The sequence below is a fragment of the Lonchura striata genome, chromosome 33 (genome assembly GCF_046129695.1).
Source record: "Lonchura striata isolate bLonStr1 chromosome 33, bLonStr1.mat, whole genome shotgun sequence".
NCBI lineage: Eukaryota > Metazoa > Chordata > Aves > Passeriformes > Estrildidae > Lonchura > Lonchura striata.
Window position 1 is genome coordinate 2,786,714 of NC_134635.1, and position 16,239 is coordinate 2,802,952.

The following is a 16,239-nucleotide window of genomic DNA, read 5'->3' on the forward strand; positions in this document are numbered from 1 at the left end:
GCAGGACCTGTGAAAAGCAAATCTCAAGACTCACCCAGACTCTATAACATCTGTGTAAAACTCACCTGGAGTCCAAGTTCTTTCCCCAGAAACACACACCACTCTGCAAATTTCCACCCCATTTAAACAAAACCAGAAAGAATATTCCCTTACTCCATTCCTTCCCACAGGTGGACATACCCCGAGAAGTAATCCAATACAATAGTCTCAATTTATTTGAAATAATTCGGATTGAAAACTTTTTAATTTAAAATTTACAGCACACATGGGGAGGAAACATGTTTTGTTACAACTAAAAGTTACCAGAAGAGTGCTGCAGGGCTGTTGTCTTTAATTTAACACTGTCATGGCTTTATTCAAAACACAGTTGCACAAAATCAGTTACTCCAAAGTTTCAGGAAAGAGTCGGAGAAGGAACCAAACCACACTATATACAGACTGCCATACAAAGAGCATTAAAATAGGACAAAACCTCTACAAAATATAAAACCCACCCTGACGTATTTGCATGAAAAGACCACCCACCAAGCAAAAAAGTTTCAAAAGTTATCTGGAGGCTCTGAATTCCTCGTTAAAAAACGCTGTTGCTGCATGCCGAGCGGAGGACACAGGACCGGGGATGGTGACACTGGGACAATTCTTGGGTTGGTGAGGGGCTCGGGTTCCACGTGGTGGCTGCGGCACTGCGGGTGTTTGGGAAGTGGGAAGTCTGGCCTAGGGAAGGGCTGTCACCCCTCGGAGCTCAGTCTGTCTGGTCTCAGGAGCTGGACTTGCTTATCCAAACAAACCCACTACCCACATTATTTTAATCCATCAAAATAGACTCTTTTTTTTTTTTTTCTCCATTTAAAACTAATTTTATCTGCATCAATAATAGACAGTTAAGTAAAACCCTGATGTGGAGGTGCTCTAACGTACACACTTATTTATAAATAACAAGTTTCAATCTAAAGACAAGAAGCAAAAGGATGGGAAAACACTTTTTCTCTCAAAGCTGAGCACCGAGTAAGTGCCTCGCCCAGAACCTTCAGGACATGACAACCATGCACTGACCCACCCAGGACTCATCACAAACACAGGGCTTGGTTGTGGCTGCAAAGGAAGTTTCGCCACAGCTTTTCTAGTGTCTTTAGAGACATCCCTTAAAAAACACAAAGCCCAAGGAGTCAGTTGTTCCCGAATGTCCCACCGCCCGCCAGACTCCGCTTCGAGGCCGGGAAGGTTCGGCCCCGCTACACAGCTACAGGAGAAACCCAGAGTTAAGGCTCTAGTTGGGGGGAAAAAACCACACACACAGGGAGTGGGGCTTTGCAGAACTTCAACCCTGCGTGATCTAAACTCCACCGAAGAGCTGGAGGTCACGCTGAACTAGCGTGTGAAATTCCTAAGGAACATCCACAGGGAACCAGGTGATGAGGGACCGACTGGCTTAGGCCCAGGAATCTCCCTCCTCCCACCTGCAGGCTCTCCCCAGTTTCTGGCAGCTATTGACAGCCAGGACAGATACAAAAATAAGTCTCTGGAATAAAGCTGTGTGTGATATTTGGTTCGGGACCTACGTGAGACAATGTCAGTCAGTGTGATACCACGACTACACTGTGTGAAACCCAGATCACGCCTGAAGGAGGAATGCCAGAAGTCAAAATTTGTTTCCAACAGGAAAAGATGATACATTGGGGTAGATTAGGAATTATAAAGGCTGCTAGATAAAAAGCTTCTCTGCACGTCCCCCGTGTTCGCTCCTGATGCGTCTCTGCAGCCACTCAATGTAAACCACCAAATATTCCCAACTGTTACACAGAAACGGAGCATTTTACAGCCAGATTTAAACAGTTTAAGAGGTGACGTGCAGAGAAGGTCCAGCTTGGGTTCATTCTTCCCTTCAACAGTTCTAGAAAAGCTGGGGGGGTGGAAAACAACACGCTTGGAGGAGTTACCCGTTCACTTCTGCATCAGAAATGCATATTTCATCTATTTTATACATTTTATAGCCATGAGTGGTGCAGAATTCCCAGAATGACAATGCAAGAGCAAAGTGAGTGAAAGTTTAACAAAGATTTCTGGCAAAAAAGTTTAAAACTACACATTAATTGCTTCGTTAATAGCTGCAGTGACACGGACTTGGGAGAAAATTTATGATTGCAACCCTTAATGGATCACAACTCTTTCAGTTTGCCAAAATACACCCTTGAAGGAATCTAGTGAATACTCCAAACACTGAACATTGGAGCAAGCAGGAAAACAAAAACATCTTCTGAAACCCACTGAGGCTTTACCCTGGAATACCCAAAATAGAGAGGAGCCTTGAAAAAAAAAAAAATCACAGGAGACACTTTTGAAAAAACTGAAACACAGGTTTCATCTACTTGGGGGTTTCCAGTTGAATCCATGGAAAACTTGGCCTAGAGTCAACTGACTTAAAAGAGTGGAGAATTCGCTGTAGAGCACTTTTCAGTTCAGCTTTTTAAGCTTATAAACTTTAAAATTCTGAATTAAAATTCCCAATATTAAACCCATGGGACATGGGGTTGGATTCAGGGCTAACAATGACCAACACAGCAAGATTGTACAAAATTAAAGAGCTCCAAAGAAAAGTCTGGCAGGGGGGAATTTGCCAATGGCTTCAGTGATTATAGGGCTGAAAATTGTTCTCTACAGAAGGTTCTCTATGGGCTATCAGAGCTTATCTGGAATGATAAAAGGGGCAGGAATAGTAAAACCACACTTCTGCTATAAAAAGTTAACATAGGATTTCTGTCAGGACATCTATGGTACATGGACATACAGAGCTGCATAATCACTATTGCGTCTTCCGTAACTGGAGAGTCTGGTCCTGCAAATTAATCCTCCTCTTCCTCGCCTTCATCCTCGGGCTCTCGTTTCCTCTTCTCCCCTCGGACACCCTCTGCTAAGGAGAGAGGGATGCACACAGCCCGTTATGCTCTGCCCACGCAGCACTTACAGCCAGGGAGGGCAACGGGGAGCGTGTGTGGTGCAGGGTGTTCCTGCCAGAACATCCCCGCAGCACCAGCACAGCGCCCTGCACAAGATGCCCGAGTTGCCTGCGGCGGAGGGCCGGGTTTGGGCGGTGTGCTGTGCGCTCTGCTGGTGGCAGCACGCAGCGCAGTGCTGCCCCAGCCACTCCATTCATTCCCCAGCAGCCACCGTCCCCTGGCCAGCAGCCCGTCCCGACTCCAGGGCTGCGTTTGTACAAAGCCAAAAATTCACACTGCTCCCTCGCAAATTAAGTTTTTCCAAGTGGAAAATCCAGCTCCCAAACCTGCTCCGCTGAGCCCAGCATGTGGAGCAGATGGGAGCTAAGTTAGGGAGAAATTCTGGGATTTGTCATTACAAAGATGTGGAATTTTTTATGAAAAAATTTATTTAAAAATACTTCAGTAAGCCACTTCTTGCAAAGATAACTTTGTCCCTGTAGCAGAATTGCTTATGGAGAAGCTGGATAAAGGGAAAGCACCAGCTGCCCCTGGCTGCCAGGCTTTGCCAGCAGAGACTCTGGTGCACGGGAGGGATATTTTCAATGTATATAATGTCAATAATGAGATGCACAGCATCTCATATAATTTCAAATGTAAATAACAATATAATTTCAAATATAAATAATTTCAATGTAAATAATGAGATGCACAGCAGCACCTCACTCCTGTCCACATTGAAGAACAATTTCCAGCTGCACAGCAGATAGTGTCTTTCAGAAAACTGTTGTTTCTTCCTCACTTTAATTTTATTTTGTTTTTGTGTTAGTGTGCATGTCCCAAACCCACAAAAAATTAGAGAATTGATTGTTTCAGTCACAACTTCAATACTTGAGCACTTACCTTCCTCCTCATCACCTCCTTCAACGTAGTCATCATCATCCTCTTCATCCTGTACAAAAATTGGGAGACATTTTTACAATTGCTGCTTATTGAAGTCTTGCTTCCACAATGACCCCAAGCAGAAATCCAGGAATTCCCTGCACTTTCCTCACCAGGGCATCAATCAGCCCTAGAGGTTCACTTCTTTGCTTTTCCCCACTGTTCACTTTTTTTGAGCCAGCTCAAGATTATTGAAAAATTAACTGTGGGAGAGATGCCAGCAGCTCTAGATTGTCTTTGAACCCACAGTCATTAAGGGCCTGGAGGAAAAGGTGCATAACTCTCAAATTACTGTGAAAACTAATAAGTTGTGTTGGTTTGTCTTGTTCTAAAGCTGATAGATGAGGAATGTAAACGAATTAACAATCAGCTCCAGAGAATTCAACAAACCCAAGTCTTGTTTTTCTATCCCTCTGCTTGGTGGAATTTTGTACACAGGAGAGTGTGACAACTCAAAATGGGGAAACAAGCCTCTGATAGCGGTCCTTGGAATACTGGAATTAAACCCACTCCACATTAACTCCCTGGCAGGAAGCAAACTCTTATCAGAAGACTGGGTGGCCACAGGGGCCTTCAATCCCAAATGGGGGTGCTGCTTTGGGGCACACACCCCACACTAGGCACAATTCTCCTGGTGAGACCTTGCAGTGTCAGAGGGGAGGATCTGAGCAGGACCCAGGGCTTTACTGCTGTCCTGTAATTTGTGTGACCAGTTTATAGCTACAAGAACTCTACTCATCACCTTCTGAAAGGTGTCTGTTTTCTGTGCTCTGAGAACTGTACCAGAACTGCTTTCTGTAACCACAGAACCACACAGGAGCTTCTCTTTGCTTCCTGCACTTGGCAGCATTCACAAACTTTACCTGAATTTCTTCTTTCATCAGGTATGAAAGACCGACTTCCTCCTCCTCTTCACCTTCCCCCAAATCTGAAGCTCCATCATCTTCATCATCTTCCTCTTCATATTCTCCTGGAGGCCCAGCTTCATTCTCATCATCATCATCATCTTCATCCCCTTCTGCAGTGAAGGACACACATAAAAGATCAGAAGCTCAGTTCCATTCACTCCTCTCTGAGTATTGCAGGCTGGGCTGGTCCTAATAGTTTTTTTCCTGAAGGATTTGGGGATTTTAATTTTTTTTCTAAATCCAGGCAACACACAGGAAATGACCATGATTGTAACCAGGTTAAATTTTGTCTTTTTTTTTTCTCTTAAGAAAGACTCCCAAGTATTTTTCCATCACAAGCTTCAGACAAAACTCTTGATGTCTGAAGCAGCTACAAATACAAACTCCTGCCATCCCTTAAGGATTGCAACCAAGTTGGGACCAAAAGGAACTAGGTGTGCTTTTGGAACTAAAATTTGTATGATACTGAAGCAGGGGCCTGAAACCATTACAAAAGCCTGTAAGATTGTAATTTTTTATTCAAAATAGTGTGCATGTCCCCTTGCTCTGTATCCCTCAGTGGCACAAAGGGCTTTACTGTTGGCAACAAGAATATTTGTGTCTTTGCAGAAGTATCTTTAGTCCAATTCCCTTAAGCCCAGGTGGCTTCTGCAGGCCTGGAATCTTGTTTTTGCTCTGTATCAGTGCATTAATACCAAACACACTCTGGACTCTGCTCTTCAGGAGCACGAGCAGCATTGTGTACTCAGAAAAACTCCACACTACATAGAGATCTTTATTCCAGCATCCCATTCCTGCCCCCAGTTTTTGTTTCAGGAAGTTACCATCATCATCATCTTCTGAGTCTGGTGCCTCGTTGTCCTCCTGATCAAACCCATCCAGGTATGTGATCTGCTGGAGCAGCTCAAAGATGCTGTCCCTGTAGTCCTCAAGGTTTGTAATCTCACAGTTGAACAGGTCAAGACTCTTCAAATTCTTCAGATTTTGCTGTAAATAAATGAAAAGGGTTCCAGATACAGCAGGCTCACAACCCAAGAATAACAGAATTTACTTTGTAATCATCCCTCGTTTCTAGTCAGAATTTTTCTCCCTCAAAGTTCAGTCCAAGTTGCTGGCAGCAGCCAAATCCCCAGGGAAGGCACTCGTGGGGAATAACTCCCACACCACAGTTTGATGAAAACTCCTCAGACAAACACACCTTAACAAACAAGCACAGGGGATTCAGCACGACACACCTCAGCCACTTTTTCTTCAAAGACACAACAAGCCAAACCATCTCTGATTTGGGACATCCCATTCCTGCCACATTTTCCAGCAGTGGGGTTACACATGCTGTCCTATAACCATGGCACCTGTGAGTCCATCAAACCGGGCCGACCACGAGACTGATGAACATTTGTACAAATCCATTGCAAAAAATATTAAGGGTTCTTGCCAAAAATTAGTGCTTATTACATCTCCTCAGAGCTCCTCCCACTTCATACTTACAAGAGCTTCCACAGTGCCAAGATCTTTGATTTTGTTGCCACTTAAATTTAGATATGTGAGATTAGGACATCTCTCTGCAAGGACCTCCAGGCCTCCGGAAATGACGTTGTCGCTCAACTCCAGCTATTTTACAGAAAAAAAGGAATTAATAAATAGATTTTCAGCCTTAGATTCAGCTGCATCACTGTTAATTGTTGTCCTTTTAAGAATGGAATCACTTTTAAAGATTCGCCCAAGGTAACAAGCTTTGGCTGTCAAAAAGTTCCTTTAAGTTGAGAATTATAAACTGCTCCTTAGAGTCTCATGGGTTTGGGCACCTCAGTTTTAAACTACCAGGACTGGAGTTCACTGCCAGCATTGAGTGACCCAAAAGCCTCCTACCAAGGCACCCTGTTCAGCTGGACCTTCACAATGTCCAAGCAGTTACTGCCCCAAGAGTCGCTGACCAAACCCAACTCGCCATAATTAACTGGAAACACCCAAAACAATTCCAGTTCTTAAAAATACATTTCAGAGGCCCACAAAACACCTTCAGCACTACACGAGTCCAACCACGAGTGCTGAAAAGTGCCACCACAGCTTGTCACCCCTGCCGGTGCCATCCCAAAGCGCTGGCAGCCAGGAGATACCCACCTTTCGGAGCTTACTCAACGTGGGGAGTTTGGCCAGCGACGTCAGCTCAACATTGGCCATGCTGAGAAACTGGAGCTCCTTAAATGAGTCATTGAGCCCTTCGATCTCCCCGTTGCTGGACCGGCAGTTATCGAGCACCAACTCTGTCACCTGCAAACAGGCCAGCGAGGCACATGTGGGTGTCACAGCAGTGAACTCCCACACTCACCTGAAAGCCACCCCAGGGACTGGGCAGTGGCTGCAGCTTTGGGCCTTCATTTAAAATCAGACCAGATTTCTGCCCTGAAATCACCAACACCTCATTTAAAATCACCCACCTAATTTAAAAATTATGCAGCAGTTTCCCGTCCTCTAAAGCACAAGTTAAACTCTGCAAAGACTGCCACCTGAGCCCAAAACTCCATCGACAGAGTACACTGGTACTCTGCTCCCCACAGAAGCACTGTAGCCAACCAACAGCTGGCTTCTCCTTCTTTAACTGTGCATAACCAAACTCATAAAACCAGTTTCTCTCTGAACCTAAAACCTGACTCCAGATTATTTTCCCAGAGAGTCCTATTAATGGAACCCAAATAAATAACTTCCTTGTGCCCAAGCCACTCAATAATCAATACAGGTCACATACTTGGAGAAGCAACAACAAGAAGCAGCCAATTAATTTTAAATTATTTTATCCAGAGTGGAACATCCACTTGGCAAAGGACAGGCACAAGGTGACTCTTCCCCTGCACACTAACAAAATTTTGGGAGGGTTGCAGACGCCAAGCAGCACAGGGCCAGCCTCCCACTATTCCTTTATTTTTTTTCATTAAAAAATGTCCATTATTCCATGCAGACACCAAATTTGAAGGCAAGCTGCTGGGGAGAGAGGGAGGTTCCCAGCTTCATCCCCAGCGGCTGCACGCTGGCAGCGCGACGAGGCCTCTCCGGGTACCTGCCACCCGCAAACACGGGCGCGTTAAAACAACAATTTTGGGCAGTTTTCCCCCCCCACCAAAACCCACGTGCGCCAGGTCAGCGAACGTCTCAGGACTTTACTCCTGGGGCGAACCGGGCGCCGGTTTTTCCCCGGTGGCGGAGCGGGGAGCGATGCTCCGGAGCCCCGCGCGGGGCCCGGGAGGCGGCGGGGGCCGCGCGGCGCACGTGCGCTCCCGCCTTGCCAGGGGTTCGGGGCTTTTTTTATCTTTTTTTTTTTTGGGGCTGTTTCCTAAGAAATGGAAAGTTGGAAGCGCGGGGTGGGGTGTGGGGAAGCGGGGAGGGGGTGCAGAGACCCCACTGCACGCCCGGCGGCGCGGCGGGAAACAACGTTAATTATACTAATTAAAGGCGCCGGAATGAGCGACGGGCCGCGGCCGGGGCCGCCGCTGTGACCTGTTTACTGCGGCCGGGGGAAGCGGCGGATTAACGTCGGGGGAAGCCGAGGCCGCCGCGCCCCCCGGGAACTTCGGGGCACCCCGAGCGAGCGGGCGGAGGGGGAATGAGAGGGGGCCGCGGTCCGGGGCCGCGCCGGAAGCGCCGCCCGCGCCCCGCCGGGCCCTGCGCCACGGCTGACCCAGATTCGGCAGCGGTGCCGCCGGGCCTGCGCGGCCCGAGGCGGCAGCGACGGCCCCCGGGGCGGGGGGAGCGCGCCCCACCGGCCCCGCCGCCCCTCACCTTCTCGGGGGCCCGGTTCCGCAACTCCAGGTTGATGCGCTTCTTCATCTCCATTGCCCCCCCTCCCGCGGTTCCGCACTGGCGAGGGAGGGTGGCCGAGAGCGGCCGCGAGGGTCGCTGCGGCTGCGGCGGGCGCCGGGAGCGCGCCGGGAGTGGGTCGGGGGTCGCCGGGGCCGCCCCGGCCGCGCCGCTCCGCAGCAGCTCCGGCACCGTCAATGGCCGCCCGCACACTGCGCCTCCATGACACGGCGCATGGCGCCCCCCCCCGGCCACGCCCCGCCCCGGGGCGGGGCTTCCGCGCGCCGCGCCGTCATTGGCGGGGGCGCGCCGCGCCATTGACCGAGCGCGCTGCCCGTCAGGACGCGCGGGGGCGGGGCGCGCGGGGGCGCGCGGGGGCCGGCGGGGGCGCGCGCCCTGAGCCGGCGGGGCGGGGCCGGGGCCGGGGCGGCGCGGAAGGGTCGCGGCTCTGGGATGGGCGGGGGTCGCGGCTCTGAGGGGTCGCGGCTCTGGGATGGGCGGGGGTCGCTGCCCTGAAGGGTCGCGGTTCTGGGATGGGCGGGGGTCGCGGCTCTGAGGGGTCGCGGCTCTGGGATGGGCGAGGGTCAGGGGTCGCGGCTCTGGAGTGGGCGGGGTCGGGGGTCGCGGCTCCGGGGCAGGCGGGGGTCGGGGGTCGCGGTTCTGGGATGGGCGGGGGTCGGGGGTCGCGGCTCTGAGGGGTCGCGGCTCTGGGATGGGCGAGGGTCAGGGGTCGCAGCTCTGAGGGGTCGCGACTCTGGGATGGGCGAGGGTCGCGGCTCTGAGGGGTCGCGGCTCTGGGATGGGCGAGGGTCAGGGGTCGCGGCTCTGGGATGGGCGGGGATCGGGGGTCGCGGCTCTGGAGTGGGCGGGGTCGGGGGTCGCGGTTCTGGGATGGGCGGGGGTCGGGGGTCGCGGCTCTGAGGGATCGCGACTCTGGGGTAGGCGGGGGTCGGGGGCAGGCGGGGGTCGGGGGTCGCGGCTCCCGGGCAGTCGGGGGTCGGGGGTCGCGGTTCTGGGATGGGCGGGGATCGGGGGTCGCGGCTCTGGAGTGGACGGGGGTCGGGGGTCGCGGCTCCGGGATGGGCGAGGGTCGGGGGTCGCGGCTCTGAGGGATCGCGGCTCTGGAGTGGGCGGGGTCGGGGGTCGCGGCTCTGAGGGTCGCGGCTCTGGGGCAGGCGGGGGTCGGGGGTCGCGTCTCTGGAGTGGGCGGGGGTCGGGGGTCGCGGCTCTGGAGTGGGCGGGGGTCGCGGATCTGAAGGGTCGCGGCTCTGGGATGGGCGAGGGTCAGGGGTCGCAGCTCTGAGGGTCGCGGCTCCGGGATGGGCGGGGGTCGCGGCTCTGAGGGGTCGCGGCTCTGGGATGGGCGGGGGTCGGGAGTCGCGGCTCTGGGATGGGCGGGGGTCGGGGGTCGCGGCTCTGACAATGTCCTGGTCGCCATCCCAGGCACGGGGCAGGCAGGCTCGGGGGTCGCGGCTGCTTGACCTGCCAACGCATCGGGGAGGGGCGGCAGGTTCACAGCTCTGGGGAGCAGCCCAATTCCTAAAATCCAAGCCTCATATCCCACTCTGTGCGGATACATGGGATTTGTATCCCCTTCGGGTTGCATGTATGGGATTTATAACCCCCCTGGGGTGGATAGATGGGATTTATATTCCTCTCTAGTTGTATATGTGTAATTTAGATCTTCCCAGGTGGATAGATAAGATTTATGTCCCTATGGAAATTATTTTCCTATTTAAAATTAATAATTAATGAGTGTTTCTCTAGTGAAGCTTTTCTCCTGGAAAATGATCCTTGAAAAGAGCCTGTGAGCCACCGATATCCCTCATGCCCAGGCAGGACAATTCTGGGACAAGCAGTTCTAAATATTTACATCTTGACTCTTTTAACTTTGGAAACACAACTGGAGACATTTTGGCAACTTGGTGACAGAATTAAAAAAAAAACAAATCAAAACAAAAACCAACATCTCGGGCTTGTTCCAGCTTTGTGTAAACTCCATAGAACAAATATTTCTGGAATGGTTTGATAAGGAGCTGCTGGAGAACACCAGAGACCTGGAGAGCCTTCTGCTTGCTTCCTACTGGGAGGTAACTGGGAAAAGTTCTCACAACTGCAGGGAAAATCCTCTTTGTGTTAAAGCTGCTTATCCCAGGAGTTTGCCAGGAGAGCTGGGCAGCTGCTCATGGAGAAGTGGCCATGGAGCCACCACCTTCAGAGTGGGGGGAAAAGGGTAAATCTAGGAAAGAAACTTGTGAAAGAGCCAGGAGGATGGTGTCTAAAGAGGGGTCTAAAGAGGTTTGGATGAATATTTGGGAGCAGAGAAGGAATGTCCAGCTGTCACACGTGGTGTGTTTGTGTCCCAAAACACTGCTGGAAGTTGAGGATTTGGTCTGAGGAGTTGCACTGGAAGAGTGATTCAATTTATAGTTAGGCCAGGTTACAACAAACTGGTTTATTTTCTGCATTGGAGGGATGATTTTTAGAAATAAACTCATAACCTTCATCCACATATTTTATTTCCCTTTAATTGCTTTTTACTCCACTCCAGGGTTGGAAATCTCACTGCTGAGTGATCCTGAATAATTTTCCGGGGCGTTCTTGGCTTTTCTCAGTCCACCTTTATGGCAGCACAGAGCCAGGAGGTGGCACTGCCAGGCAGCGCATCCGCTCTCGCTCCTCCCGCCGCTTCCCAACGCGTTTCGAGCTTTTTACCTTCCGCGGGAAACAAAATTTTCTTCTTTCCAAGGCTGGGGGCTTGGATAACCTGGGAAAGGTGGGCTGGCCCCGGGGCTGCTCCGCAGGTGGGATGGCAGCTGGAGATTCCCCCGGGGTCTGGGCACTGTGACCACCACGGTTCTCCTGTTGCTTGACTCATCTTTTGTCCTGTAGGGTTACCTGGGTACACCTGGGCCAGTTTTCCATCTCTCCTTCCTGCTAACTCTCCCAAGGAAAAGCAACATAGGTACCAAGTGTGGGATTGCATTTTTTTTCCCCCCACCAAAAGGAATTTAACTCTGATTTCCTGGCCAAAATCATCCATTTCTGTAACAGTTTGCTCTCCATGGGGGGGTTGGGGTGGTGGGAGGTTTTCTGATCCAGCTTCTCATCACACCCAGATATTGTGTGTGTTTTGGAAAATAAACAGTGTGAAGAGCAGTTCTGGAAGAAACAAAGTTGGAAGCTCCTGGCTGGGTTTAGAGGCTTGAGAAATCCTTCTGACGGGACAAGCACGTGCATGCATTGTTTGCATTTGTTATTCCAGTCCTGGATTATTTACCACGAGACACCGTGCACCAGGTGTTGGGGATTTTATTGGCAGAGGTTCTTATTTACAGCGGAATCCAAGGAAACAGGAAAGGACTGAAAGGTTGCTGAGCTCTCCGTGCTCGCGCCACCAGGGCGGCACCGGCTCTTCCACCAAAACCTCCAGACAAAACATCTCAGCAGTTCTGGAACAGAGACAACACCTCGTGGAGAGGATGTCATCGTCAACACCTGACAATGTCCTGGTCGCCATCCCAGCCACGGTGTCTGGAAGGAGGGAAAAAGGTGAGCAGGGTGTGGCAGGATGGAGGTTGGCCACCTCCTGGGATGTTGGAGAGCTCCAGCTGTGGGAAAAAGTTGGCCAGGTGGGATGGAGCTTTGGAGGAACCTGGGCAGGAGGGTGGAGCCAGCTGGTCTGTGAGGTTCATCCCAACCCAAACCGTTCCAGGGTTTTGTGGAAGGGTGTTTTGGTGGAGGAGCAGCAGGAGGTGCCTGGTTCCTCACACCCCGTGAAGGTCCCACTGAATACCAACAGGGAAAACGCCCTGGAAAGCCTCTCCAGGCCATCAGTGGTGGTCAAAGCTGCTGGGGAGTTCCCTGATGCCGCAGTTGGATGGGCTGTTACCTGCCTGGAAAGGCTTGTTATCTTTCCATTGTTTTGGAAAGTTGCTGCTTCAGAAAGAATTGGATTTCCCTGGGTTCAAGGACACACTTTGAGTGTTGAAATCCCGGAGTACCTTTGGAGGAGGAGTCTGGGCATCATAGCAGGAGACCCAGGAAGCTGAGGAGGATGATGAGGGTGAGGTGGCCCTGCAGGGACAATCCAAATGACTCCTGGAAATCCTGGTGAGCCAAGGAAAATAAAATCAGTCAGGAAGTCGCATGTTTTATTGTGCTAAAACCCTGTGGCAGAGCTCCTGAGCTGACAGGCACCCACCTGACTGTCCTTGGCATCCCTGGAATCCTCTGGAGCATTTGTGTTTGGTACTTCTGAAACCTCGGTGGTGGCATTCTCTTCTGAAAACAACTTCTCCCAATCCACATACTCAATGGTGTTTGCCTGGATGTGGAGAAAAAGAAATAACCTAGGATGTCACAGCATAGGATTAACTCCTGTGCAGAGAGATCCCTCCTTGGAATGGCTTTGATGGTATTTAAGTGAGAAAACAAGGAATTTCTCACTGTTTCTGTGCAAACTGGAGAAATAAATCCCAACTCAAACCATTCCATGATTGCTGTTCATGGACACTCTACTCAAACTCACTTGACTTGTTCTGTAGTCTTAAAATAGGCAAGTTTGATCCATTTGTTTTTCCTTGCAGAAGAGATTTGGGTGAGGAAAACCTGGTTTTTAGGGGAATACCAAGAAAAACCCAACTCACCTCGTAGGAATCAAACTCATAGACGAATGTGGCAGGGGTTGCTGTGATGTTGTCATAGTAATAATCTTCTGTGGAAGAATAGTAATTGCCTGGAATGGAAACAGCTCCAGGTGAGGTGGCACTATGGGGATTGGGCTGAGATCACCCAGCTTTTCCCCCTGAGCAGCCAGTGTAACTCAAATTAATCTGGATTAATCTGTAACTCAAATTAATCCCTTCCTAGCCCTGGTTATCCCAACTCGCTCCCGTGGCTTGTGGAAAATGGTAAGAATGCTTAAAAAAAAAAGGCATTTCTCACTTAAATGAGCCATGTAGTCATATAAATCCTGTGCGATCTCCTCCATGTCATCTTGGAGCTCTGCCTTCCCTGAAAGCAAAGGAACAACACAGGGATCACCATGAGGAGCCTCGGGTCAAGCCGTGGGTGCCGGGTCATGGGAAGTTTCATTGATTTATTGGTGCTTTGAGCAAAACCCCTTTCCTGTGGGACTGATGGATTTACAACCTGAGCCATCATTAGATCCCAACTCAAAGTGTGGGAGGTCAGACCAGTGCTGGGGTTTTCCTTCGTTTTTGGGTGTGGATGTGAGAGATGCAGTGGTGGGGATGGAGCCTCTGGCTGTGCTCCTGCACCCCAGACCCAGAGCTGGGCTGGATCTGCCCTGGGATGAGCCTCTCATCCAGGATCCAGCTGCTCCAGTGCCTTTGGCTGCCAAGGGCTCACAAGGGACCTTCAAGTTTCCTTAGGGCTGAGCCACTATAAATAAATTCTGACCCATGTGACATTGTCACGGTTGGAGCGAGTGGCTGATTCCCTATTCCAAACATAACATTTTGTATGTTTTCTTGGGTTTTGGGAGGATTTTTTAAAGGAAATTAATTGGGAATATTAACGTTCTAATAGTCACAGATTCATACACCGAGATACTCATGAGAATGGAAGATAAGGAATAATAAGATATTTTTATAGTTTGATACTCATTTATAGTCACAAATAAGGTAATTATAGTACTGTCATTATAAGTGACATCATGAATAGCTGGAATGATGCTGTCAGTCATGCTGTAGCTCCAGGTTCCTCTCCAAACCCTCCCATTTCTTCCTGTCATATCCCTGATTTCTCAGCACTGGCAAAGCCTGGCGGGGAAGCCCAAGTTCCAGAATTCTCATTAGGGAATTCTCTGAAATCAATGACTAAGTCTGAAGATTCCAGGGTGTGACTGGGGCTCTGCAGGAGGGACACAGCGCGGCCTCACCCGTCACGGGGTCGAACACCTCGACCTGTCCCACTCCCACCCTGAGCTTTTGGTTAAATTTGGACTGAAATCGGGACCTGCCCCACCTCCCCGCTCCTTCCCACGCTCATCCTTTGGTAATGCTCGGCAGCGTTGAGCCCTGGGGCACCTTATCCCGAGCACGGAGCTTTCCCAGAAAGTCACTCCAAGCTGGTTCTTGTTTACACTGGAGTCACACTAATAACAGGGCAACTTTGTCCTGAAAAGAGCTTCCAGCTGGGAATCCTCTGATGTTTCATGTTTGAATTCGTTCCTTTGGTGAAGAGAAAGGGGAAGAGAGAGAGAGGCTCTCGGGCATGACAGAGCTGCAGTTTCCAGTTCTCCTCGGTCGGTGCTGCTCTGTATCTAACCTGCCCAGAGATGGGACAATATCGTGCTCATCCTTAAACAGCTCCAGATTGGGGTTTTCTTCCCTCGATACCCTGATTCCACTCTTCCCCATCTCAAACGGCCCACGTAACTCTCAGGAAATCCTGTTGGGGCTTTTTCTCTGTGTCTCTTAATAGCTCCCAGCTGGAGTTTGCAAATGATTTGAACACAATGCGGGAAACCTTCACTATCCCACTGTTCTCTAAGCACAGGCTTTATGGAACTTTCAGTAATTTACATCGTGTATTCCCGGTGGTTTTTTTCCCCTGCAGCCCCCTTTCTCCAAGAAAATCCCTCCAAAATCTTTCAGCCTCCCCCCACTCCCCACCCACCCGCAACCTCCCCGCGGCATCCCAGGAGCGTGGGAACAATCAGAACAGCGAGCTAAAATCAAAGTGCCCTTAGAAAAGCCTGGAAAACGCGTGGAGCGTTATTTACCCGGCAGGGATTGAAGGACCAGGAGCACCGCGATGCAGAACCTCATCGTCCTCCGCTGGGTGTCGGCTGCCGGAGCGGCGCCGCTCCTTCTCCGCGGGACGCTGCGGAGCCGTCCCCGCGAAAGCAGGAAATGAGCCGGGGGGGGTTTTGAGCCGAGCAACCTTCTCGGTGGCGTGGGAGGGAGCCCGGCTTGTGCCCGGGACTGGAGCAGTGCCGGGCTGAACGTGTTCCCTGCGCTGTCCGCACCGGTGGAAGGTTCCCGTTTGCAGAGGCCGAACTGCAAATTTCGGGAAGTTTTCCCCCGGGAGGGTTAGTGCCGCTAGATGAGTTCTCGTACGGAGGGAGGATGGTTTTGATTATGTTCTAAAGGAGCAAAGCAGAGCTATAAATAGCAAATTCTTCAGGGAGAAAAGGCAGAGATGCTGACTGGGAGCCAGAGTCCGTCCCAACTTCCCGTAAAATCTTGGGGGATTTTTTTGTCTTGGCTTCATTTCCCCTTCCCGTGCCTCAGTTTCTTCATCAGGAGGAAGAAACGTGAGTGGTCATGGATTTATTTTATTTTCTAGTGGGTCAAAACGCCCTGGGGAAAAGGCGATAGCAGAACTCCTGCGAGGAGCCGGCGGGATTCAGGTGGGAATGGGTGCAGAGCAGAGGAGGAAGGAAAAGGGGAAGCGAAAGAGATTGAGGTGAATCACGTGCTGTAAAAACACTATTTTGGTGACTCTTGAAGGTTAGAAAACCAGCAAAGAACAAGATGAGTCTTGCATAGTACAGGAGGAGCTCTCTTTTGGGGTGCAGGGCCACGGAATCATGGAAGGGGTTGGGAGTGGCCTCAAAGCTCATCTCGCCTCTTGTTGATTTTAAACCAAAGATTTCTGTAGATTTTAAGGATTCTAATAAATTGTAAGCCAAA

At 50.6% G+C, this 16,239-nt stretch overlaps 2 protein-coding genes across 5 annotated transcripts; both read right to left on the reverse strand.

Annotated features, from left to right (window-relative positions):
* Positions 1 to 225: 225 nt before the first annotated feature.
* ANP32E (acidic nuclear phosphoprotein 32 family member E) lies at positions 226 to 8,721 on the reverse strand. 2 transcript variants are annotated; one of them, XM_021542106.3, is made up of 7 exons: positions 8,558 to 8,721; positions 6,905 to 7,054; positions 6,272 to 6,394; positions 5,608 to 5,770; positions 4,739 to 4,893; positions 3,837 to 3,885; positions 226 to 2,905 (listed from the first exon to the last, which is right to left on the reverse strand). In XM_021542106.3, exons 1-7 carry the CDS (start codon positions 8,609 to 8,611, stop codon positions 2,841 to 2,843), a joined length of 759 nt encoding a protein of 252 aa, XP_021397781.1. In that variant the 5' UTR covers positions 8,612 to 8,721; the 3' UTR covers positions 226 to 2,840. The 2 variants fall into 2 exon arrangements, with proteins under 2 accessions (XP_021397781.1, XP_021397780.1); XM_021542105.3 differs by having other exon boundaries at positions 226 to 2,908.
* A 3,150-nt stretch (positions 8,722 to 11,871) lies between these two features.
* On the reverse strand, positions 11,872 to 15,759 carry LOC144247793 (uncharacterized). Of its 3 annotated transcripts, none has more exons than XM_077789412.1 (6): positions 15,327 to 15,759; positions 13,523 to 13,591; positions 13,225 to 13,313; positions 12,780 to 12,902; positions 12,580 to 12,685; positions 11,872 to 12,027 (listed from the first exon to the last, which is right to left on the reverse strand). In XM_077789412.1, exons 1-5 carry the CDS (start codon positions 15,370 to 15,372, stop codon positions 12,602 to 12,604), a joined length of 411 nt encoding a protein of 136 aa, XP_077645538.1. In that variant the 5' UTR covers positions 15,373 to 15,759; the 3' UTR covers positions 11,872 to 12,027; positions 12,580 to 12,601. The 3 variants fall into 3 exon arrangements, with proteins under 3 accessions (XP_077645538.1, XP_077645537.1, XP_077645536.1); XM_077789411.1 differs by having other exon boundaries at positions 11,872 to 12,109; XM_077789410.1 differs by having other exon boundaries at positions 11,872 to 12,685.
* Positions 15,760 to 16,239: the final 480 nt, after the last annotated feature.

Bases quoted from the DNA above. Each gene is read 5' to 3' on its own strand.
- ANP32E (XM_021542105.3), bottom strand. From the start codon at position 8,611: ATGGAGATGAAGAAGCGCATCAACCTGGAGTTGCGGAACCGGGCCCCC. The intron at 7,055-8,557 runs GTGAGGGGCGGC...GCCTGTTTGCAG, and splicing joins GGAACCGGGCCCCCGAGAAG to GTGACAGAGTTGGTGCTCGA. The intron at 4,894-5,607 runs GTAACTTCCTGA...CCTTCACTGCAG, and splicing joins CTCAGAAGATGATGATGATG to AAGGGGATGAAGATGATGAT.
- LOC144247793 (XM_077789412.1), bottom strand. From the start codon at position 15,372: ATGAGGTTCTGCATCGCGGTGCTCCTGGTCCTTCAATCCCTGCCGG. The intron at 13,592-15,326 runs GTAAATAACGCT...CTTTGCTTTCAG, and splicing joins GGTCCTTCAATCCCTGCCGG to GGAAGGCAGAGCTCCAAGAT. The intron at 13,314-13,522 runs GTGAGAAATGCC...TTTCCATTCCAG, and splicing joins TGACTACATGGCTCATTTAA to GCAATTACTATTCTTCCACA.